Source organism: Crocuta crocuta, unplaced genomic scaffold, assembly GCF_008692635.1.
Source record: "Crocuta crocuta isolate KB4526 unplaced genomic scaffold, BGI_CrCroc_1.0 scaffold214, whole genome shotgun sequence".
Classification (NCBI taxonomy): Eukaryota; Metazoa; Chordata; class Mammalia; order Carnivora; family Hyaenidae; genus Crocuta; species Crocuta crocuta.
In genome coordinates this window covers 387,426-409,780 of record NW_027529999.1, presented here as the reverse complement: position 1 = coordinate 409,780, position 22,355 = coordinate 387,426, and the positions used below count along the sequence as shown (strand labels likewise).

Sequence of the window (22,355 nt, the reverse complement as noted above, 5' to 3'; positions counted from 1 at the left end):
ACATGACCAAAGTGGGGGGAAAGGTGCTTCAAGCAGAGTAAACGACATGTAATAACAGAGATTTGGAATATTCTGGTGTATTTGGGGCCAGTAGGCAGAATGGTTCCTAGAGCAGAAAGGATAAGGAACAGAGGGAGGGTGGGGGGGGGGTGGGGCTGGAAAGGTCTGCAGGGGATGGATCGGGGAGGACCAATGGTTCTAGGCCAGGGAGGGTGGATAAGCAAGGTCAAGGGCTAGAGTGGAAACAAAGCTGCTTGGAGGGCCACCTGGCTCTTACAGGACAGGTTAGAGGGCTCACACTGGGAGAAGGGGACAGTCATAGCCACTGTCTACTCTGCTTGTGTTTCCTGAGCCGTATTTTGCCACAGGATATGCAGATGGGTCTGTGGCGGTGTGTGGGAGACAGACCTTACAACCAAAGGTTTTGGTGTCTCTGTTGAGGAAGGCATCATGCTAGGCCTGGGACAGATACGAAGATAAGAAAGATGTCCCTTCCTTAGACACCCAGGAGACAGAAACCTACTTTGTAAGCAAATTAGGGTGCTAAGTGCTGAGGAGAATGTGTGTCCGGGGCACTGAGGAGCAGAGAGAACAGATACCCAGGCTCTGGAAAGACAGAGTATTTCAGGGAGGGGAGGAGTTGAACTGGGTCTTGAAAGTGAATTTGTTCACGCCATGGTCAAGGGGAAAGGGGAGGCATTGCGTTCAAAGCAGGGAAACAGCATGTGCAAAGGCACAAAAAATGCATACTTGGGGAAAGGGGTTCCCCAAATACGAATGGACCCTGAGTGGCTTGGTGGAGAATACCCCAAAAGTGAATAAGGACCAGCCTGTGTGTCAGATTGAAATGTCTGAGCATTACCTAAGGGCAGACAAGTTACTAAGCAGAGGAACAACCTGACAAGTTCTCTGCTTTTTAAAATGTTAGTCTAATGTTTGTTTATTTTGTGAGCACTCATGCTACACACGCACACACGTGGCTTAAGGGCAGAGAGAGTGGAAGGGAATCCTAAGCAGGCTCTGCGCTGCCAGCCTGGAGCCTGACACAGGGCTCAATCCCACAAACAGTAAGATCATTACCTGAGCTGAAATCAAGAATTAGACACTTAACTGACTGAACCACCCAGGTGCCCTGTAAGGTCTCTGCTTTTTGGAGATAGTGCAAGTGGGAGAATCCGGAGGCAAGGGACCAGTGAGGAGCTGGCAAAATAGACCAAGAGAAAATGAAGAGGTCTGACCTTGAGCAGTGGCAGTAGGCAGAGAAAGATAATGCTCCCTTTCCTGACCCTGAGTTCCGGACTTGGCTTTTTGAGTTCTTTCCTTTAATGGGCCAGGCACTGGCCAGGCACACATGTAGAGGAGTCAATTTGTCGTGACAGAACTTGGAAACCCGGGTCTCTCACTCTACTTCCAAAAGACAGTTCCCTGTGGGCCTAGTGACTTGAAGATGTAACCTTTTCCTGTTTGTTGAGGTGGGGGACAGGACTGGCCAGGCATTATGCAAAAAGGGAGGTCTGATGTGTACCAGCCATAAATTCCATGATTCAAAAGGCACATGAAGACTCAGAGCCTCAATTTCCTCATCTCTAAAAAGGGAGATCATATCTCTTTGTGTAAGTCCCAGGCCTATTCATTTGATTATTTCTTAATTTTTTTATGCTTTATTTCTGAGAGAGAGAAGAAAGAGAGAGAGAGAGAGCATAAACAGGGGAGGGTCAGAGACAGGGAGATACAGAATCTGAAACAGACTCCAGGCTCTGAGCTAGCTGTCAGCACGGAGCCCTATGCGGGGCTCGAACCCACGAACCATGAGATCATGACCTGAACCGTGAGATCATGACCTGAGCCGAAGTCCGATGATTAACCGACTGAGCCACCCAGGCGCCCCCATTTGATTATTCACTAAACTATTTATGGAGCGCATACCATGTGTCAGATCCTGGGCTAGGTGCTGGAGACAAGGTGATGAACCTACCCCTGCCCTCAGCTTGCTGGTGGGGTGGTAGGGGAAGGATGAAATCCAACGATCAACTAGAAAGCCCTGCATCGGTCTCATTATTTTTCCATTTCTTATCTCCCAATAAGGTCATGATCGGGTTTACTTTTAACTTCTTAATTNTGATTCCTTTTTCACTTCCTGCTCAGGGTCTATGATTGGCTTTAACTACGGAAAGGAAGGAATGTGTTTCTAGCAGAGGAGACTTCATTACACAGAGAAAATAGCAGAAACGGCTGAGAATTCCTGAACACGATTGACTTTCTTTAGTGTCCCTCCTAGTCTCCCTCCACTACTCTTTTTATAGTCCATCCCTATTCCCCGCCCTCGGTAGCTGCGGTCTCTTTAAGTGCGCTCCTCCCCGTCAGCTAGGCTGGGGGGCGGAGAGCGCGTTTCTTCCCGGGGTTGAGTGTTAAGTTGTTTGTCCGTTTCGGGCTGCCGTCCTGCAAATCCGCCATATTGTCTGCTGAAGCTACTGCTGAAGCTGCCGCTGCTGCCGCCGCCAAGTAGGAGCGAGCGGAGCCGCGATGGGTGAGTAAGGACACCAGGCAATCGGGGACTCGAGCTGAGGCAGTTCCTGGGGTGTGGGGTCTCGCGGGAGGCTGTCTCCGGTCTGCGGAAAATGTCTGAAGCCCCTCCAAATAGGTTTGAGAGGAGAAGCCAGGCCGGGAGAGCAGCTCAGGCCAGTTTGGGGCCGGGCTAGGGCCCCTGCGGGAGCAGTCTTCGGGGGCTGGTTCCGGGAGCACCTTGCCACGCCTGGAGCCCCCACGTGGTGGCCCTGGGCCGGAGCCCTCGCGTTCCTAGGGGCTGGAAAGGGGCCGACCGCCCGGCCCGGGNCGGGCGGCCATCAGGGAGCCCTTTCCAGGCGTGTGTGTGACCGACGCGCATCTTCCCTGGATTCGGGGCTCCTCTGAACTCGAGGGAAAGCCTGCCTACGTCGCGAGCAGAGTCCCCTGGTGAGGGAACGCCGGGCGAGCTAGCTCCAGGCCCGTAACGAGGGGCAGCCATGCCGAAAGCAGCCTGGGCCGCTGAAGGCCGGCAGAACTTCCCGAGCCGCGGGCGGAAACGGGGTGGTTCGGTTGGACTCGGTGACAGCCCGGTAGTAGGAAACCACAGGCCGAGACCTCGGGGCCATGTGTAGTAGATCGGGACTTCAGGTTTGTGGGGCTGGCACTGGTACGGAGAAAAGGAGCGACCTGTTGCTCTCTCCGAAGGGACTCCGGCTGGCAAGGCCTGTGCTCAGGGATAATACGAAGGCGAAGTCTTTGAACTTAAGCAACAGAACCATCAGTGAAGGGACAGTTCCTCTTAAGCATTAAAAAAACCGATTCATTTTGCTGAGCTCTTTCTACGCGCGGGCATTGTTCTGACTGCTTTACATGTTACGTTTTACTTAATATGCACAACCTAGTGAGACAGATATTCCTGTTCCCCCTATTTTACAGCTGAGGAAACTGAGGCTTAGAGAGAGGTAAAGTAACTTACCCAAGGTCACACAGTTAGTGGTTAAACCAGGGTGATCCAGAGCCCCAGGTTATAGCTGCAGTTTTTTTTATGGCTTGGCCCCCTAGTGGTTGGGCTGGAAAAGGGGAAAGAAAGCTTTTAATCCTAGGCAAAGTTGTAAAGGTGTTTTTTTGGGTGTGCTGGTGGGCCCACTTTGAAATCTTTAGTCTGAACGAAACTGAGAAACTCCAAAGTGGATTGCTAACCCCAGCAGTTGTGTATGGAAGGGAGTGCTAAATGAGATTCTGGGATTGAGTTTAGTAAGATCCCAGATTCTGAAGAAACAAATACCCTTGAATAAGGCAATGACTTTTTATTTTTTATTTTTGCAAAGCAGTGACTTTAGAATCAGATCTGGTGTTATAATCCTGCCTGCCACTTTCCAGCTCTCATCACTTAAATGTCAGATATTAGGAAGTCACTTAAATATCAAATGCAGTAATGCGCATAGGAAGCATCTAGCAGTCCACAGTCAATGTTATTTCTCTTCCTTTCTGATCCTTCCTTTCCTCATGTCTAGAAGGAGGGGAGAGAGAGTGTTATCAAGATGTTTGAAAACTAAATAAGATAACTGTTTAGAAAACAGCCTGGTAAGGGCTCTGTAGGCATCAGAACAGATTCTTTTCTACCTCCAATAGCATTCCATTCTCTTAAGCACTCTGGTTTTCAGAATCTTCTGTGAAGCGTGATAGGTTTCTTTGTAACTGCAGCTTTATGAAGTGAAACATTTGGGGGACTTTTATGTTACAGATTTTCTATCAGCCTTCAATTTTAGGAACACTTCCTCAAAGGGAAGGAGCTAATGTGTAGTTTATTGAGCTCAATGAAATAAGTTCACAGACTGGGAAACTACCTTAGAGAAGATAACACAGCTAGTCAGCCCCAAAGCCAGATGTGAGATTCTTACCCATTTTGCTGTACATAAACCTCTTAGAAGAGTTAAGCTGTGAAATAAAATTAATTAGTCCTTTTTGGTAGACTTTGAAATGAATTTTTTTTTCCTTTTTAAAATGTTTTATTTATTTTTGAGAGAGAGACAGAGCACAAGCGGGGAAGGGGCAGAGAGAGGGAAACAGACTCCAAAGCAGGTTTCAGGCTCCGAGCTGTCAGCACAGAAGCCGACACGGGGCTCGAACTCACGAACCATGAGATCATGACCTGAGCCGAAGTCAGATGAACTTAGCCACCCAGGCGACCCTGACATGAAAGTTCTTATGTAGAGCAACAAAGTCTGACCAGGGTCCTGAAGAGGATTTTTAGTATAGAGCCTACTTGGCCTCCCTTTTTCTTGCCATCTCCGTTTCAGATACCTCTTTCCTGTCCCACTTGTCTTTCTGAACGTCCCACTATTGGTGTGTTTGTGTTTTGGGCTGGTCCTTATACATATGATGTGAGTGAAATTGTGTGTAAGGGTACATTTAATCCTCATATGGGATCCAAGGTGGTTTGCGTTATCCCCATTTATAAATGAGTAAACTGAGGCTTTGAGAAGATTAGGTGACTTGTCCAAGGCTTGGACAAGGTGACTTGTCTAGGCCCTTTGGGTGCTTGGAACACTGACACAGCCTGCATCACATCTCCATGAATCTAGAACCTGCTGTATCTCACTGCCTCTCAGGTGTGCTCCATTCAGGCCCTGGCCTGTATCGTATGTTTGTCTTGTGCCAAACTTTATTAGCTTTAACAGACTTTTGTAGTGATTTCACTGCCATCAGGAGCCCTGTGGGGGTGATGCTTGCAGCTCTGGAAGTTACTTACTCTGACCCTCCCTAGCAGAGACCACAGTCTTTTAAGACTAAGACTTGGCAGACACTGGTTGTTTTATCATCCATTCCTGCCATCTTGCTAACCAGGAATCTGGCAGCCCCTCCCCAGCCCCAGGTCTTGATTAATATAAACTATAAACCAATCATTTTAATTTCTGTCTCCCCAGGCAGTGATTGATTTAGGCTTGGGTATGTGATACAGCTCTGATTAATTAGATAGGAAGGGAAGCCTGGGGGACTTCTGGAAAAGCCTTCCTTATTTAAAAGAAATTGGTCAGCGGGGTGCCTGGGTGCCTGTGCTCACTCGCTCACTCTCTCTCAAAAAATAAATAAACATTAAAAATTTTTATTTTTAAAAATGTTTTTATGTTTCTATTTTATTTTTCTTTTTTAAATGTTTATTTATTTTTAAGGGAGAGAGTGAGACAGTGTAAGCAGGGGAGGGGAAGAGAGACAGGGAGACACAGAATCCAAAGCAGGCTCTAGGCTCTGAGCTGTCAGCACAGAGCCCAAGGTGGGGCTCGAACTCATGGACAGTGAGATCATGACCTGAGCTGAAGTCAGAAGCTTAACCGACTGAGCCACCCAGGCACCCCCTGCCCCCACATTTTTAAAAAATAAAAAAAGAGATTTGCCAGGGTGCTTATGGGTGGCTCAGTCCATTGAGCATCTGACTTGGTTTTGGCTCAGGTCATGGTCCCAGGGTCCTGGGATTGAGCCCTGCATGGAGTTTGTTGCTGAGAGTGAGACTGCGCAAGATTCTCTCTCCCTCTTCCCTCTCAACTTGCACAGTCTCGTTCTCTCTCAAAAAATGAAAATAATTTGTCAGGTTTTATTTTATTTTTTGCCAATTTATATTTTAACTCAAGTATCACCAAAGTGTGAGAGCTTCAAAAAAAAAAAAAAAAATAGAAAAGCTATAATAGCCAGCACTTAAATAGAACTTGCTATGCGCTAGGAACTAAGTACTATAATATTAACTCCTTTACTTCTCAGATTATCATGTTCTAGTTGATGAAACTGAAACACAGAGAGGTTCAGTAACTTGTGCAAGGACAGAGCTAATAAATAGAACCGTAAGTTGTATGGTTCTAACCAACATATGGGCAATTAAGGGCTGTGCTTTGCCTCTAAAAAGGAAAGAGCCCTTTTCTGACTCTTGAATTGCCATTAGTAATGCTGGGGTGATGAGGCAGAATTTATAAATAAGAGCAGGCAGCTCGAAGAGTGAGAATAGAGAAGATGGGGAAAATCTGATGTTTTCGAGCCACTGAATTAGGCAACTTGGAACTGTCTTATCTCTTGGTTTAACTAGGATACTGAAGGCCACTTCTTGTTTGTTTTTGGCTGCAAGTAACAAAACCTTTCTGATAACACTTCCAGGTGGGGAAGTAACTTAGCCTATTTTTTTTTAGTTTCCCTCCAACCTTGTGCACCCACCCCACAGTTTGTAACAGCTACTTGCAGAGAAGGCACTGAACCATCAGTCACTACCTAAATGTCCCACAAGCATCAAGCTCACTCCCCTTTCCTGGCCTGCTTTTCCTGCATTTTTGTCACTGGTAAGACCATTGGCCCAGACACTAGGGCATCTGTCCATCTTTGGTTCCTCACCATTTTCTTCCGTTTCCGTATAGGCAGTTGAAAACTATGTGCTCTTGTTACTGAGGTCTCCTCTAAATTGCTTTGGGTAGGTTTTTCTCACAGCGTAGACCCACAAAGAATATTCTGTGCTCTACTGAGTCTCAGGCTCATCAAAGTGAAAATATGGATGATACTATTAATCTTAATGAAGATTCAGTAAAGTACTAGATGTAAAAAAAAAGGTAGTGTAAATTATAAAGGTATTATTTTAGAAGCCCTCCCAGAACTCTGCTGTAGCCTCCTGTACCACTGCTATAATTCTTCAGCAGCAACCTTGCTGAAATACCCATTTGATTTTGTCACTCTACTCCTTTGTGGACTTGCTGTTAACTATGGGATATAATCGTAACTCATACAGTATGGTATTCAAGGCCCTCCTATTGATTTTACTAATCTTATTCTATTTATTTGTTTATTTATTTTAAAAGGCTTGGGACACAGGGTCCTCTTTTTTTTTTTTTTTATAATTTTTTAATGTTTATTTTTGAGAGACAGCATGAGTGGGGGAGGGGCAGAATCCAAAGCAGCTTCTAGGCTCTGAGCTGTCAGCACAGAGCCCAATGTAGGGTTCGAGGTCACAAACCTGAAATCATGACCCAAGCTGAAATTGAACTCTTAACCGACTAAGCCACCCAACTTCCCCTCTTATTCTATTTAAAGATGTATCCACGTGGCATTTTATGTTTAGCATTACTGGCAGAAAAATTAAAACTAATTTTTTCCCCACCCATCATTTCCTATGGAAAGCTTGCCTGATTTTCAAGGTCTAATTTATTTTCATTTTATTTTGTTTTATTTTTAAATGTTTGTTTATTTTTGAGAGAGAGAGAAGGGAAGGGGCAGAGAGAGAGAGGAGAGAATCCCAAGAAGACTCTGTGCTGTCAGCAGAGAGCCCAGCATGGGGCTTGAACCCACGAAATGTGAGATCATGACCTGATCTGATGCTCAACTGATTCAGCCACCCGGGCACACCTCAAGGTCTAATTTAAACGCTACCTCCTAGGGGCACTTGAGGTGGCTCAGTCCATTAAGTGTCTGACATCTTAAGTGTCTGACATCAGCTCAGGTCATAATCTCAAGTCCATGAGTTCAAGCCCCACCTCGGGCTCTGTGCTGACAGTGCAGAACCTGGAGCCTGCTTTGGATTCTGTGTCTCCCTCTCTGCCCCTACCCAGCTCCCGCTCCGTCTCTTTCTCTCTCAAAGATAAACAAACATTAAATAAATAAATGCTACTTCCTTCATGAACTCTCAAATAATTTTTACCTTCCAAACCGGAAATGAACTTTCCTTCCGAATTCTATAGCGCTTTGTTCTTGCCTTTCATGTAGCCCATTTCATATTCTTGTCTTGTGTTACAGTTAATCTGTAATATACCTCATTCTTCAACCAGTAACTCAATCTCCACAGTCTTAGAGTTCTCATCTCTAAAATAGGGATAATAATATCTACCTCACAGGATTGTTAGGGAGATGAAACAAGCTAATGCATGCAAACCATTTTAGCATGGTGTTTATTAGCACATAGTAAGTACTCAGTAATTTCTTTTAATCATTTAGTGAAGAAATAAAGGGTCTACTATATTTCAGGCCCTATATGCTAAATATAGGTTAATCTGTTTTTCTTTGAGGGGAAGGCAGTAATATGAAAACTTGTCAGAAACATACCTTTAGGGACTAGGCAGTTATTCATCAGTTTCAGCAAATGTTTATTGAATACCTCGTATGTGCCAGAGACTGTTCTGCTCTAGACTCTGGAAGTATAGTGGTAAACAAAAAGAGACAAAAATGTATCTTGTGAAATGTCAGAATTTAAATTCTAATGGCTAATCAACCACATAGAGGCTGGCATGCACAGACTCTGCAGCTCCAGTCACTGCCCTGGGGGACTGTAGGCCCAGTACTGCCATATTGCATAGTTTCCCATTCCCTTCATCATCCTTCTCCCCTTGAAGTTGGGAATTCAGATTTTCATGATATTTCTGGATTAAACATTGGTAAATGTTACAAGTTAACTCTTAAAATCTAAACACCTTAAGCTAAACAAACATAGGATATTTGAGGCCACATATAGCCCAAGAACTTCCTGTTTAGAAAATAATATTCAATGTATTTTACAAAATATTTCTTAGTTTATGTGTTTTACCAAATTCTTTGTATTTAAAAAAACTTTTATTATTTTTTTAAAGTTTATTTTGAGAGAGAGGAGAACATGCTTATGGGTGCAGGGAGAGGAGGAGAGAAAATCTCACTCAGGCTCTGCATTGGCATCGTGCAGCCTGGTCATAGGGCTCAAACTCATGAACCATGAGACCATGACCCGAGCTGAAAATCGATTCAGATGCTCATCTGACTGAGCCACCCAGGTGCCCCTAACAAGAACAACAAAAAACATTTTAAAAGGATGAAGACAGACAATTTTAAAGTCTTACTGATCATGATACCATTATGTATATTCAGTAGGTACTCTCTTAAGCATAATATGCATTTAGAGTAAGGTGCACAAGAGATTGTAAGTTCATATTTTAACTAGTCTTCTAGATAACTTTAAATTTTTGGCTGACTTAGATCTGACAAGCTGGCCATAGTATTATTTTGTTTTGTTTTATTGTGATGTGGAATTCTGGTACTTAGGAGCTCATTCATTCAGTGACGTCAGCTCTGCTGTTTTTTCTTTGCTCCTGTTGTGATTACATTATTAACATTACCTTCCATTAAGTTTCTTGATAGGACTCCAAACCATTTATCCATTTTGTGAATATTTAGTTAAAATTAGGTAGTTTGTAAATCCGCTTAACTAGGTGCACAAACTACAGTATGAGGCAGTATCTTAAATGTGAATGAACTAGTATCCTCACCTTGGTATAACTTACAGTCTTCCTTCTGGAAAATTTGGCCATCTAACCGAAAGATATTGCCACATTGCCAGCACTCATAGGCTTATATATGTACACCCACAATAAAGGTAAACCTTACTAATTCATATATTAGTGTATAGCATATATACGTATATGTTTTTCTTCCCACCTCCTGGTTAAACTTGAATCCCATACCTTGGAGACCAGTATAAAATGGTAAATACTTGGATGAGGCAGTCCAGAATGCTACGGGCACGATATAGTAAGGGGGTCCATCCCAGTCCAGGGGAATCATGGAAGGCCTTTAAGCTCAGTGAGATCTGACCTATGGATGAGGGTTGTCAGTGAAAGGGTGGGAATGATTATAAAATAATAAACAAAACATAAACAAAAGATTGAATTGGCAGCATGGGGTGAATGATAGTTGGACTTTATCTTGATGATAGTGAAATGCATTGAGGGTTTTAATCTCTGATATGAAATCTATTCACTTATTTCCATCACTTGGACAGCTCTAGGAGGATGAATCAAACTGCAGTAAGATTCCACCTAGGAGGTTCTTTAAAAGTTGGTTCTTGGGGTGCCTGGTGGTTTGGTCGGTTAAGCGTCAAACTCTTGATTTTGGCTCAGGTCATGATCTCACTGTTCTGGGTTCAAGCCCCACATCAGGCTATGTGCTGGCAGTGCAGAGCCTGCATGGGATTTTCTCCCCCTCTCTCTGCCCCTCCCCCGCTCACTCTCTGTCAAAGGAAATAAACAACAAAAAAGTAGTTGGTTCTTAAGTAGTACAATAGCCCTAGCAAAAGAAGATGATGGTGATTGAGGTGGTAATGGTAGGGAATAAGTGAGTTAGTAATTTGAAGTAGCAGGACTTGGTTATCATCTGGAGGCTGATGGGGCCTGTGGGGAAATTAAAAATTGCATGACTCCTGGGCCAATTGCCTTGAGCAGCAGAATGGATGGTGATGCTGTTAACTGAGATGAGTTTAAATTTCGATAGTTTGAGGTATCTCTGTGACCTCCAGAGGAAGGTGTCCCAAAAGCAACTGGATATAGAGGTCTGGAGCTCAGGAGTGAGGTCTGGGGATGGAGTTAGATGTTTGATCATCTGTTTATCTGTATATGGTAACTAAAACCATGGAATCACTGATGTAGTCAGGGGAGGTGTACTGAAAAGAACATCAAGGTGCATCAACCTAACATGCAAGAAGAAGGGGATCAGCAGCCAGAATTGGAAGAAGAAAACAGTGATTGATGTTTCAAAAACTGAGGAAAAAGAGTATTTCAAGAAGGAAATGGTTGTCAGGGTTGAGTGCTGCCAAGAGCACCAGCAAAACAAGGACTTGCAAAGGTTGGTTGAATTTAGTGTCATGCACCTCATAGTTGCTTTTATAAAACGAGCTTTGATGGTATGCAAGCAAATTGGAGCAGGCTAATGAGAGAGGAGAGGCAGACTGTTTCAGGAAGTTTAGTATATCGAGAAGGAAGAGGTTAATGAGGCTCTTTTTTTTAATATTTTTTAAAATGTTTTTTATTTATTTCTGAGAGAGAGAGAGAGAGCGTGAGCAGGGGAGGGTCAGAGAGAGAGGGAGACACAGAATCTGAAACAAGCTACAGGCTCTGAGCTAGCTGTCAGCACAGAGCCCGACTTGGGGCTCAAATCCACGAACCGTGAGATCATGACCTGAGCCGAAGTCGGACGCTTAACCGACTGAGCCACCCAGGTGCCCCAGTGAGGCTCTTAATGAAGTCTATGCAAGAGATCGTGAAGACCGGGTTAGGGCAATTGGCAGTAGGAATGGAGAAAAAGAGAGTCCAAGAAATAATTAAGAAAATAAAGCTGGCCATTCTTAGTGTTGGATGTGGGGATAAGGGAATAGGGGTTGCTAGGAGTAACTCCCAAGTTTCTGGTTTAAAAAGCTGGCAATATGGTTGGTATAGACCCCTAATCCTTGCATCAGTGTTTTCTTAACCTTTTCTTTCATTATCACCCTCATAAGAAACCCTTTTTAGACATTTTTCCCCCGATGCCTCCCTCCAATGAAATTTCTATCTTTTTATGTACAATAAATATGTCTGTGCTTTCTTTATATATAAAGAGTAAGCATACAGTTTGCTTTTTATTCAAAGTAAAGTTAAAATTTTAGGTTAAAGTTAAAAAGCTGTTTGCATTTAACTAAGTTATATAGCTGTATTTGCTGAGTAACTTTTAATATAATTTATTTACTTACGAATTGTAAAGTATCAAATTACATATTCAAATTAACATTTATACATACCTAACAAATGTAATTTAAAAACATTTTATTTTTGAGAGAGAGAAGGTGCATGAGACAGGGTGAGCAGGGGGAGGGGCAGAGCAAGGGAGACACAGAATCTGAAGTAGGCTCCAAGCTCTGAGCTGTCAGCACAGAGCCCAGTGCAGAGCTTGAACTCATAAACTGCAAGATGATGATCTGAGGCAAAGTCAGACTCAGCCATCCAGATCTCCTCAGTGTAATCAAATTTAAAATCATTCAAAGCTATTCCTTTTCCCAGGAAAGCTACTTATTTTCCAGTAATAGAAAAAAATCACAGGGCACATGGGTGGCTCTGTCGGTTAGGTATCCAACTTTGGTTCAGGTCATGCATGATCTCATGGTTTGTGGGTTAGGCTCTGAGCTGTTAGGTGGAACCTGCTTCAGATTTTGTGTCTCCCTCTCTCTGCCCCTCCCCCGTTAGTGCTCTGTTCTCTCTGTCTCGAAAATGAATAAAAACATGAAAAGAAAAATCACTTTCTTAAAGTTATTTTTTGTCAACTTTTATTATTATTATGACTCATTTTAGAGAGAGAGCACAAGTCGAGGGGGCAGAGGGAGAGAGAGAGAAAATCTTAAGCCGGCTCCATGCTCATCACAGAGACTGATGGAGTCTTGATCCCACGACCCTTGGATCATGAGCTGAGCCAAAACCATGAGTTGGTCGCTCAACTGACTGGAGCCACCCAGGCACCCTATTTTTGGTGAATTTTTAACCTGCTTGATATGCAAAAACTTACAACTTAACTAGCTTTTCGACAATCCTTTAGATATCGTTGACATTTCTCTTCTCAGTACTCCGCATAATGAATCATGACAAATTTTAGTTTGTAGAATTAAATAATAAAATATAAACTTTAATTACCAAAACCTTTGTCACACACACAAACACGGCAGATCAAACATATTAAATAACATTCACGGGCATAACAGGCATGCATAAGCCACCTCTTATATGACTTCAAGACCCAGCGGTTAGTCAAGAGAAAGTGCCCCAGTCATAGCCGTTCACCATAGCTTGGTAGTACAGATCTTGCATACTTAATGTCTGCCTTTCATGAAATCAGTGTCAGTACTGCTCATGTAATACTCAAGAAAATCCAATGAGAGAAATTAAATACTAAGAAATAAGACTTTATTGATAATATTGCACTTTGGAGCGCCACATACCATTTAATATCTAAGTCCTTCCCACTGGCCATGAACCAATTTTGCCCTTCTGGGTGCAGCATTTACCCCATTGAGAATGCATGTCTTGAAGAAGCCATTTGTGCCAGATATTTCAGAATTCTAATTGTTTAGATTTTAAAAGGCATTAAGTGGATATAAGTTGGATAGCACGTCCAGCAGGGTATGGATAGCGTACTGTGTGTGTGTGTGTGTAGTCAATTATTATTAATATTTTGTAGCAAACCATTAAGTGAGATAAAGAAGGGCTGTAGTCTCATGTTTTGTTCAAGTTTTAGTAAATGTGTTTTGAAGCTATATTTATTAAAAACCTTATTTTCAGAGCTGTTTTGACTTCAGAATTTCAATGGAGGGATTGTGGATTGTGAATTAAGAGAAACGTATAAGGAGTAGACTTACGGAAAAGGTGACAACTTGGGGCGCCTGGGTGGCTCAGTCAGTTAAGCGTCCAACTTCGGCTCAGGTCATGATCTCACCATTCATGGGTTCAAGCCCCATGTTGGGTCTTGTACTGACAGCTAGCTCAGAGCCTGGAGCCTGTTTCAGATTCTGTGTCTCCCTCTCTCTGGCCCTCCCCTGCTCATGCTATCTCTCGCTCAGAAATAAATAAAAACATTAAAAAGGAAAAGGTGACAACTTAAATTTTGTAAATTTTATTCATTTGTTTTGAGAGAGTGTGCACATGTGTGAGTGGGTGAGGGGCAGAGAGAGAGGGAGAGAGGGAATCCCAAGCAGGCTCCACGCTGTCAGCATAGAGCCCAGTGTGGGGCTTGAACCCATGAACTATACAAGATCATGCATAATCTGAGCTGAAATCAGGAGTTGGGCATTTAACTAACTGAACCACCCAGGCACCCCTACATTTTTTTTTAAAAAACATGCTTTTTAAAAAGATGCTTATGGGGTATGGTTGGAAGGAACACCTTGGGTATTAGGTGGTGACTGCAGATGTAGATTTGGAAATTATCACCATCTTCCAAAGAGGCAGTAATTGTTTAATGAGACGTGATTGGAATTGCCTATTTTAGGGTGAGGTAAATCGTAGAGAATAGGCCCTTTTTTAAAACTCTGGTTCATTGGTTCTTACAGCCTAGCTCTGGAGGGAGTGAAGGTGGAAAAATAAAGATTAAGAGAAAGGATCTACAGTGTCAGGAGGAAGGAAGAGGAAAAATGACCTTTTATAGAGAGCAAGAAAATATAGCTGTCCTTCTCTGACCCTGACTTCCTAGGAATTCCGCTCATGGGCAAGTGAGGCCTTTCAGAGTAGGAGCTGAGAAGAAATCACCTGCCTGCCTCCCAAATTGGCACTCTTTCCCACCACATCATATTGGAAGGAGTTGATAGGGTTTGAGGGGCAGTGTTGGCAGAGAAGATTCCCTTTGTGTGGCCTCTCAATCTGGCACTCCCCTGTATTGTCCTGGGCCCTGTATATATGGGGCCTCAGAAGATGCCTTCCAAAATTGGCTCCTCCTTTTTGGGTTAGTATATATAGGTTAGAGAAATCTCTGCTTTTAATTTGTCAGAAGGGCTCTTGGAAAAGCCCGGCCTCAGAATACTAAAAGTTAAAACAAGAGCTAATCAGAGAAATTTGTGTAATCCAGCCTACAGACATGCAGAACCCTCCTTGTTCAGGGACTGGGGATGGAGCAGTGCAGTGCTGCAGAATCGAGGCCAAGTGGTCGGAAGTTCACTGTTCTACCTCAGAGACATTTTCTGTGGACCTTTGTTTTTATACCTCTCTAACCAAACTGTTCTTGTCCCTCAAACACATCTTGGGCTTTCTAATCTTGTGGTCTTTGCTCCTGGTGAGCTGCTCTCCCTCCCTACCCCTATTACCTTTAGAAATATTAACATCTAAGGGCACCTGGATGGCTCTGTTGGTTAAACATTTGACTCTTGGTTTTGGCTCAGGTCATGATCTCAGGGTCGTGAGATCAAGCCCTATATTGGGCTCCACACTGAGCATGGTTAGCATAGGAGAATTCTTTCTCCCTGTTTCTTGCTGCACCCCCCCCCATATTAACATCAAAACAAACATCAAATTACCCTTCAAAGACAACTGTAGACCTTACACTCAGGACAGTTTTCACTCCCATCTTCTAAACTCATTGAACACTTCGATTCATTGTCTTTTTATTTTCTTGATGCTATGACAGTGAAGTTAGTTGTAAAGCTTCCTAAAGGCAGAAGCCTTTACACAGTGCCTGGCACGCACATTTTTTAAGATGAATAATAAATTACTTTTCTATTTGAATCAGTTTAGCGATTATTTGGATTATATATTTTATATATTTATAGATAAATGTGTAATATTATATAATGTGTATACAACATGTACCTTATANTTAAATATTATGAATCTAATATAATATGTAAATTATAATAAATAATTATATATAATGATTTTATTTTTAAGTGATCTCTACACCCAATGTGGGGCTCAAACTTGCAACCTGAGATCAAGAGTTGCATGCTCTACCAAACAGGCACCCCTATTTTTTTCTTGATATTTTGAACAGCGTGAGTGCTTAGGAGACACTCAGTGAATATTTTGGGGTTGGCTTAAATGGAAGTTGAGCTCTTTGGTTTCTCTACTTTAGTTCATCTTAGTTCTTGTAGCACTTAGTGGTAGTGGCAGTGGAGTTTCCCTAAGAAGGTGAGAGCTGCCATATCCTGCACAGTCTATAAAGGATAATTAGTAATTTTCTTTTGGAGAAAAAATGTTTGGACTGTAGCTCTCCTAGTCCTGTGCTGTGTTTCTCATCACTGCTTACTTCCCACCCCTAGGTCTGACTGTTACACTTACATATAGACGTAAGAGCCAAAAAAGAAAGGACTAGGAAATTTACAGGAGAATTAGCATTAGGGAACTAATATCTGGGACTGTCAACAGCTGATTGATTCAGTACTTCAGTGTGCCGTACTTTACTTAGACCTTGAGCTTTGAATACATAGTTGTGTATGCAGATAGGTTTCCCCACGTGGTCTTTTAGCCAAACCACCTAGTTTATAGATTCAACTTTGTTTCGCACAGTGATGACTGCTCAACCCAGTCCTGTGAGGATCTGCCAGAATAGGAGTAGGCTTATTGTGGCCCCATTTTGGACTGACCCACTTGTCTTGTGAAGGAGCCTCTCCCATTGTCTTGATGACTAGCAGTTTTGACAGGCTTGCAGATAACACCCTGAGAGCCTCATGCTGTCCTACCTGTTTCGTACTGTTCTCTTGTTTGCCATATTTTCTGGTCATGAACCCCTGGGGAGAAATTTGAGAAGCTTGAAAAGCTATTACCAAACCTAATCCTAAAGTATTTTCATGTATATTCTCAATCATCTTCATCGTAACTCTGAGGTAGACAGGGCAAGGGTAAGAAAATTGAGATACAGGTGAATGACACCCAAGGTTGTGCATTTATTAAGTAGCAAGACCAGAAGTCAGATTGTCTGGCTTTGTAGCTCCTTTGACCAGTACCACAGTGTTTCCAGTGTGCCTTCTAGTGGTCCATCCAGCACAGCTGCCTTCTCTCAGCCTAGCTGTTTGTTTGTTTGTTTGTTTGTTTATTTTAATATTTTTATTTATTTCTAGGAGAGAGAGAGAGACAGCGTGAGCAGGGGAGGGTCAGAGAGAGAGGGAGATACAGACTCTGAAACAGGCTCCAGGCTCTGAGCTCGCAGTCAGCACAGAGCCCGACGCGGGGCTCGAACCCACGAACCGCGAGATCATGACCTAAGTGAAAGTCGGACGCTTAACTGACTAAGCCACCCAGGCGCCCCTGTTTATTTATTTTTTAATGTTTATTTATTTTTGAGAGAGAGTGGATGCGTGCCTGTGCCCACGAGCGCAGGGGAGGGGCAGAGAGAAGGATACAGAGGATCCGAAGCAGGCTTCATGCAGGGCACGAAACCAGAAACTTGCGAGCCAAGTCAGATGCTTAACTTAAATGAGCCACCCAGGCGCCCTACTATTTCTTTCTAATACAAACCCTTAAAGATATTCTGTCCATTTACATAATGTTGAACTCTTAAGAAACATTTTCAAACCTTTTACCATACTTAAATGACATTTATCTTAGTTCATCCTGTTTCCCCAACTTGATATCATCAATGCAACTGCCACTGCCAGTGACTCCCTCCTACACACACAAACACACACACACAGGGTGGGGGGCTCTAAAACAAGGAGGATTAACTCAAATGGTTTTCACTTTTTCTTTGAAGTGGCAGAGAGCCTTGAAATGACTGCCTAACCACCTGCCGGTCCTTAAAGTTTTCCGCTTCTGTTCACATCAGTGTTGTTATTGTCTAATATCTGTATTCCCTATTCCTTGCAAGAACTGGACCACACCTCATTTGAGGGGTTGAGTCAGGCAATGGTCAGGGTGATAGAAGGAACGTTGACACTTCTTCCGGAAAATAACAAAGGAGTCCCCTTGCAACTATTGTGCTATTAAGTATGTGTAATGGAGAGAGCATTGGCTTTAGAAATACCTGCAGTAGACCCATTAAATTAGCTGAGTGCTTCTGCAAATTTTGTCTTGATCTCCCTACCTCTAAAATGGGGGTTCTGTATGAGTTTAGCCTTAAGAGCTAAGCAAATCGTTACTAAATTATTACCAGTTAAATTTGAATTTTCCTTGGAAACATCTCTTCTATAGAGGTTAGACATGACTTTGGGATATTTCTTTTTTTTTTTTTAATTTTTTAAAAATTTATTTCTGAGAGAGAGCATGAGCAGGGGAGGGTCAGAGAGAGGGGGAGACACAGAATCCGAAGCAGGCTCCAGGCTCTGAGCTAGCTGTCAGCACAGAACCCAACACGGGGCTCGAATCCACAAACTGAGATCATGACCTGAGCCAAAATTAAATGCTGAACTGACTGAGCCACCCAGGCACCCCGACTTTGGGATATTTCAAAGACCTTTTTTTTTTCCCCTTCTTTCCCAAAGACCTTTCAGAAGGGAAAATCACACATCTGTGTCCTCACTGCTAGATGTGAATGCTTTCCAAAGTCTTTACCTATGAGGAAAAGGTTTTATCATCTAAATCCAGAGTAAAAACCAAGATCTTGGCTTTTGTGATTTTCTCGTCAGGAGCATTATGATCCTTGCCTACTTTGGGGTGCCTGACAGAGGTCTCCTAGCAGGACACAGAACTAAGAAACTGACAAAGGAAAGGAACTTGTATACTGCAGCAGTTTGTTGGTTTAATAGATTGGTTTAATCATAAAAATCGTTAACTTTGAAGGTATCGAAATTAAAGATAAATTCATTAAGAAATGACTTGTGTGGATCACTGGTTTATTTTTATTATCCTCATGTGCTAGGTATTATATATAATGCCTAAATTAAATACAGGTGTCCATTTGCAAAGGAATCAAGTTGGACCCCTGCCTTAACACCATATACAGAATTAACTCAGTGAATCAAAGACAAATGAAAGGGGTTAAAACCGTAAAACCCTTTTAAGAAATTAGGAGTAAATCTTCATGACCTTGGCTTAGACAGTAGTTTTAGATATGACATCAGCAGCACCAGCAACCAAAAAGGAAAAGTCAAAATTTTAAACTTTTGTGCTTCAAAAGGGACCATCATGGATAATGAAAATTATGTAAGTGTTCACTCATTGTTTTGGCCGCCAGGCAGCTGACGTGTCAAAATGCAGCTCAATTTTAATAATTGGTTCTTTGGGTCCTGCTTCTCTGTATTCATCTTTTCTGTTTTTTATACAAATTGGTATATTCCTGTTCTAGATTTTTGTTTTTGTATTTTTATTTTGTTGGATTTATTGTAAGCCACTTTGGATCCTTTGGAGGACTGATGTTTAAGATGCTGGGTGGAACATTTGAGAACGTGTGTGTGGTGCGCACTGCACCGTAGATTCTTGCTCCAAAGATTCAGTGGTTTAGAAGTGAAAGGTGATGGGTTGTAAACTGAAACAGTGTCATTGGAGGTTGTCAGTAGGAACTGTTTTGGGGTAATGAGTCAAAGATAAAGCTGGATACTAGTTAAAGTGACAAGGACAGATTTTAATCAGTAACATACTATTGTAATAGGGAAAGTGAATTAAATTCAGCTTCGATTTGTACAGGGGTAACTGGGCATTTTAAAGGGAGGATGAGAGGATAGAGGGGGCAGAGAAATGTGGCTCAGAAGAGTCAAGGAAGTGAAAAATTAAAAAATGTGAGAAAGGGGTTGGCCTATCTGAAACCCATCTGGGTTTGCTAATGGGTACTTATTGACATTAGGCTCCTATCCTCCCACAGAGCCTGGGAGACAGGGGTCCCGTCTTCAGGTGTTGGTGGAACAAACAGTGAACCCTTTTTGCAGCCTTGAGATTTTCTTAAGCAGACACTTTATGGGCAGGGGGCTAGGGTCGTCCTAGGAACTATGAGTGTTTTGTTCAACTATTAGGCCATGGTTGAGGCCTGGTTGAGAACATTTCAGAGGAGGCTAAATAGAATTTGGTTAAGGAGAGACTTTGGCACAGGTCAAAAATCAGTTTATTAGTCTGTTGAAGCTTGGGGAGGAGGAAGTTCATGGCTGACTCTAAAGCCTGGTGAATGGTAATGGCGTTAACTGAACCAAGGAAGATACGAGAACTGACTTAAAGAGAAAGTGAGGTGGAGATCTAGCCAGTAGGCATTTGGAAATAACATTGTCAGGCAGATGGCTGAGACAGTAGAGATTTGGTTCTTGGTATGAAAGTGGAGGTTGAAGCTGGGGAAGATCGCTTGTAGGAGCTGCTCCTGCTATGACGAGGATCAGAGCTAGACCTTTGGTGTACCCTGAGAGTGAGAGATGGGCATTGAAGAGGAACACAGTATGAAAGCTGAGGAGTGGTAGGAAAGGTAGAACTGGGAGAGGGTGGTATCCTCAGAATCCTGGGTAGAATTTCGGGGAAAGCAAAAGTGATAGAGGCAAATTAGAAAGTCAAATAGAATCAACACTGACAAGATTACTGGATTTAGGAGTCTAAAATGTTTGTCTGAAGCATGCGTTTGTCTGCTGGGATTTTTTTTTTAATAAGTTCATGTTTTTACTAAGGTGAACATCATGATATATCATCTTTTTTTTTTTTTTTAAGTTTTTATTTATTTATTTTGAGAGAAACAGAGAGTGTGAGTTGGGGAGGGGTAGAGAGCCCCAAGCAGGCTCTGCCCCGTCACTGCAGAGCCTGACACGGTGCTGGATCCTGCAAACCATGGGACCATACCTGAGCTTAAACCAAGAATTGGTCACTGAACCTACTGAGCCACTCAGGTGCCCGTGTTCTGTTTTACAGCTTGTTTTTTGGATGGGTTGGGAGCTGTTTGTTTATGTATAGAGAGAGCAGGGGAGAGGGGCAGAGGAAGAGAGAGAGAGAATGAATCCCAACTAGGCCTCACTGTCAGATCTGAGCCAAAATCAAGAGTCAGAAGCTGACCACCCAGGTGTCCCTATAACTCTTTTTTATTCAGTTTTTGTATCAATTCTGGAGGAAACCTGTGGTTTTTGGGTTTCTAGGAAGAAACCCTTCTAAAATCTGCCTTTGGAAATTTTACTCCACTCCAGTCACAGGAAGATTTCTTTGCTGTACATTTCTCTACTAACCTCACACCTACTGGCAAACACTTATTACGCAACTGTTACAGCTAGGCCTTGTGTCTGGGCCAGTGTTAAGTGTTCAGTAAATATTGAATAAATATTTGAACAGTGATTCATTAACAAATTCTTGTGTGTCTATGATACTATAGATGCCAGAGATACAACAAAGGTCCCTGTCTCTGCAGAACTTAAAAAATCCTGCTACGCAAGAGAAGAGACACAGGCTGTAAATAGTGTAATAAAGGAAATAAAGCAGGTGTTCTGACAAAAATAGAGTAGCTTACTTTGGGTTAGGGTAATGAGGAAAGGACCTAGCAATTCTAAGAGCTAGGGAAGAGCACCGTGGGCAGAGAGAAAACAGGAAATATAAAAAGTACTGCCGGAAACAGCCTCTGAATACCTAGCAGTGGTCTCTCTGGTTTTATTGTGGTGACGGATGGGGAGTATGAGGGAAAAGAGGAAGGGGCAGGTTATTTTTTAGCAGCCAGGTGAGAGATGGTAAGGACCTGGATGATGTGGGGGTCAGGAATTGATAGACATGTAAATGCATTCAAAGTATATTTGGAGATAAAATGGGACAGGTTTTGTCAAGAGATTAGATGAAAGAGAGGGAAGAGAAGGAATCAAGGATGGCTTTTACTTGGGTTTTGGACTGAGTAACTTGGAAATGCTGTTGCTGGTAGGGGGTTGAGTGGAAGATAGAGCTGGTTTTGGATATCAAGAGATTTTGATATGTGGTTGAATATATGGGTCTGGAGCTCAAGGGAAAAGGCTGAGCTTGGGACATAAATTTGAAAGTAATCATGGGAATGAATGAAATGGCCTAGAGAGAGAGTGAAGATAGAAACCAGCATGTAGATGTAGTGAGGACTGAGAAGACTAGATGAGTTTGGAAGTGGTGCCAAGAGAACCTTCTCTGATAGAAGGGATTAGTGATTACTACTGAGGGCTTCAGAAGAGAACAGAAATTTCTATCTTTTAGATACGGCAGTGAGGTTGTTGAACTTGATAAAAGCGGTTTCTGTGGAATAGAAGGAATAGAAGTCAGGTTTGAAGAGTTAGAAGAATGAACAGAGCACACAGAGATTCATCAATACTTGGTAATACCTATCTTTAAAAGTTGGTCATTTTATTGTGCTTTATATCTTACACACAAAATATGTAATATTCAAGAAATGTGTCAGAATAAAATTAAAGTGAATGGAGACTTAGGGTATGTAGATGACTTGACTTTTTTTTTTTAGTTTGTTTATTTTGAGAGAGAGAGGGAGAGAGAGTACACACAGGATAGGGACAGAGAGAAAGGGAGAGAGAGTCCCAAGCAGGCTCCCCACTATCAGCATAGAGCCCGACAATGGGCTTGAACCCATAAACCATGACCTGAGCCAAAGTCAGATGCTTAACCAACTGAAGCACGCACGCGTCCCTGTAGATGATTTTCAAGAGAGATCTGGTTACCATCTTATGAAATTTATGATCATTTGGGCAGCCTACCATTACATGCCTCCTAATGTGATGAGTATGA

At 42.6% G+C, this 22,355-nt stretch overlaps 1 protein-coding gene across 1 annotated transcript in view; it reads left to right on the top strand.

Annotated features, from left to right (window-relative positions):
• Window positions 1–2,421: 2,421 nt before the first annotated feature.
• Window positions 2,422–22,355, top strand: part of KPNA6 (karyopherin subunit alpha 6) — a 51,798-nt gene continuing 31,864 nt past the window's right edge. The window contains exon 1 of the mRNA XM_077763531.1: window positions 2,422–2,527. Within this exon, the coding sequence (XP_077619657.1) occupies window positions 2,524–2,527 (4 nt within the window). The 5' untranslated portion in view covers window positions 2,422–2,523. The remainder of the gene's footprint in view (window positions 2,528–22,355) is intronic.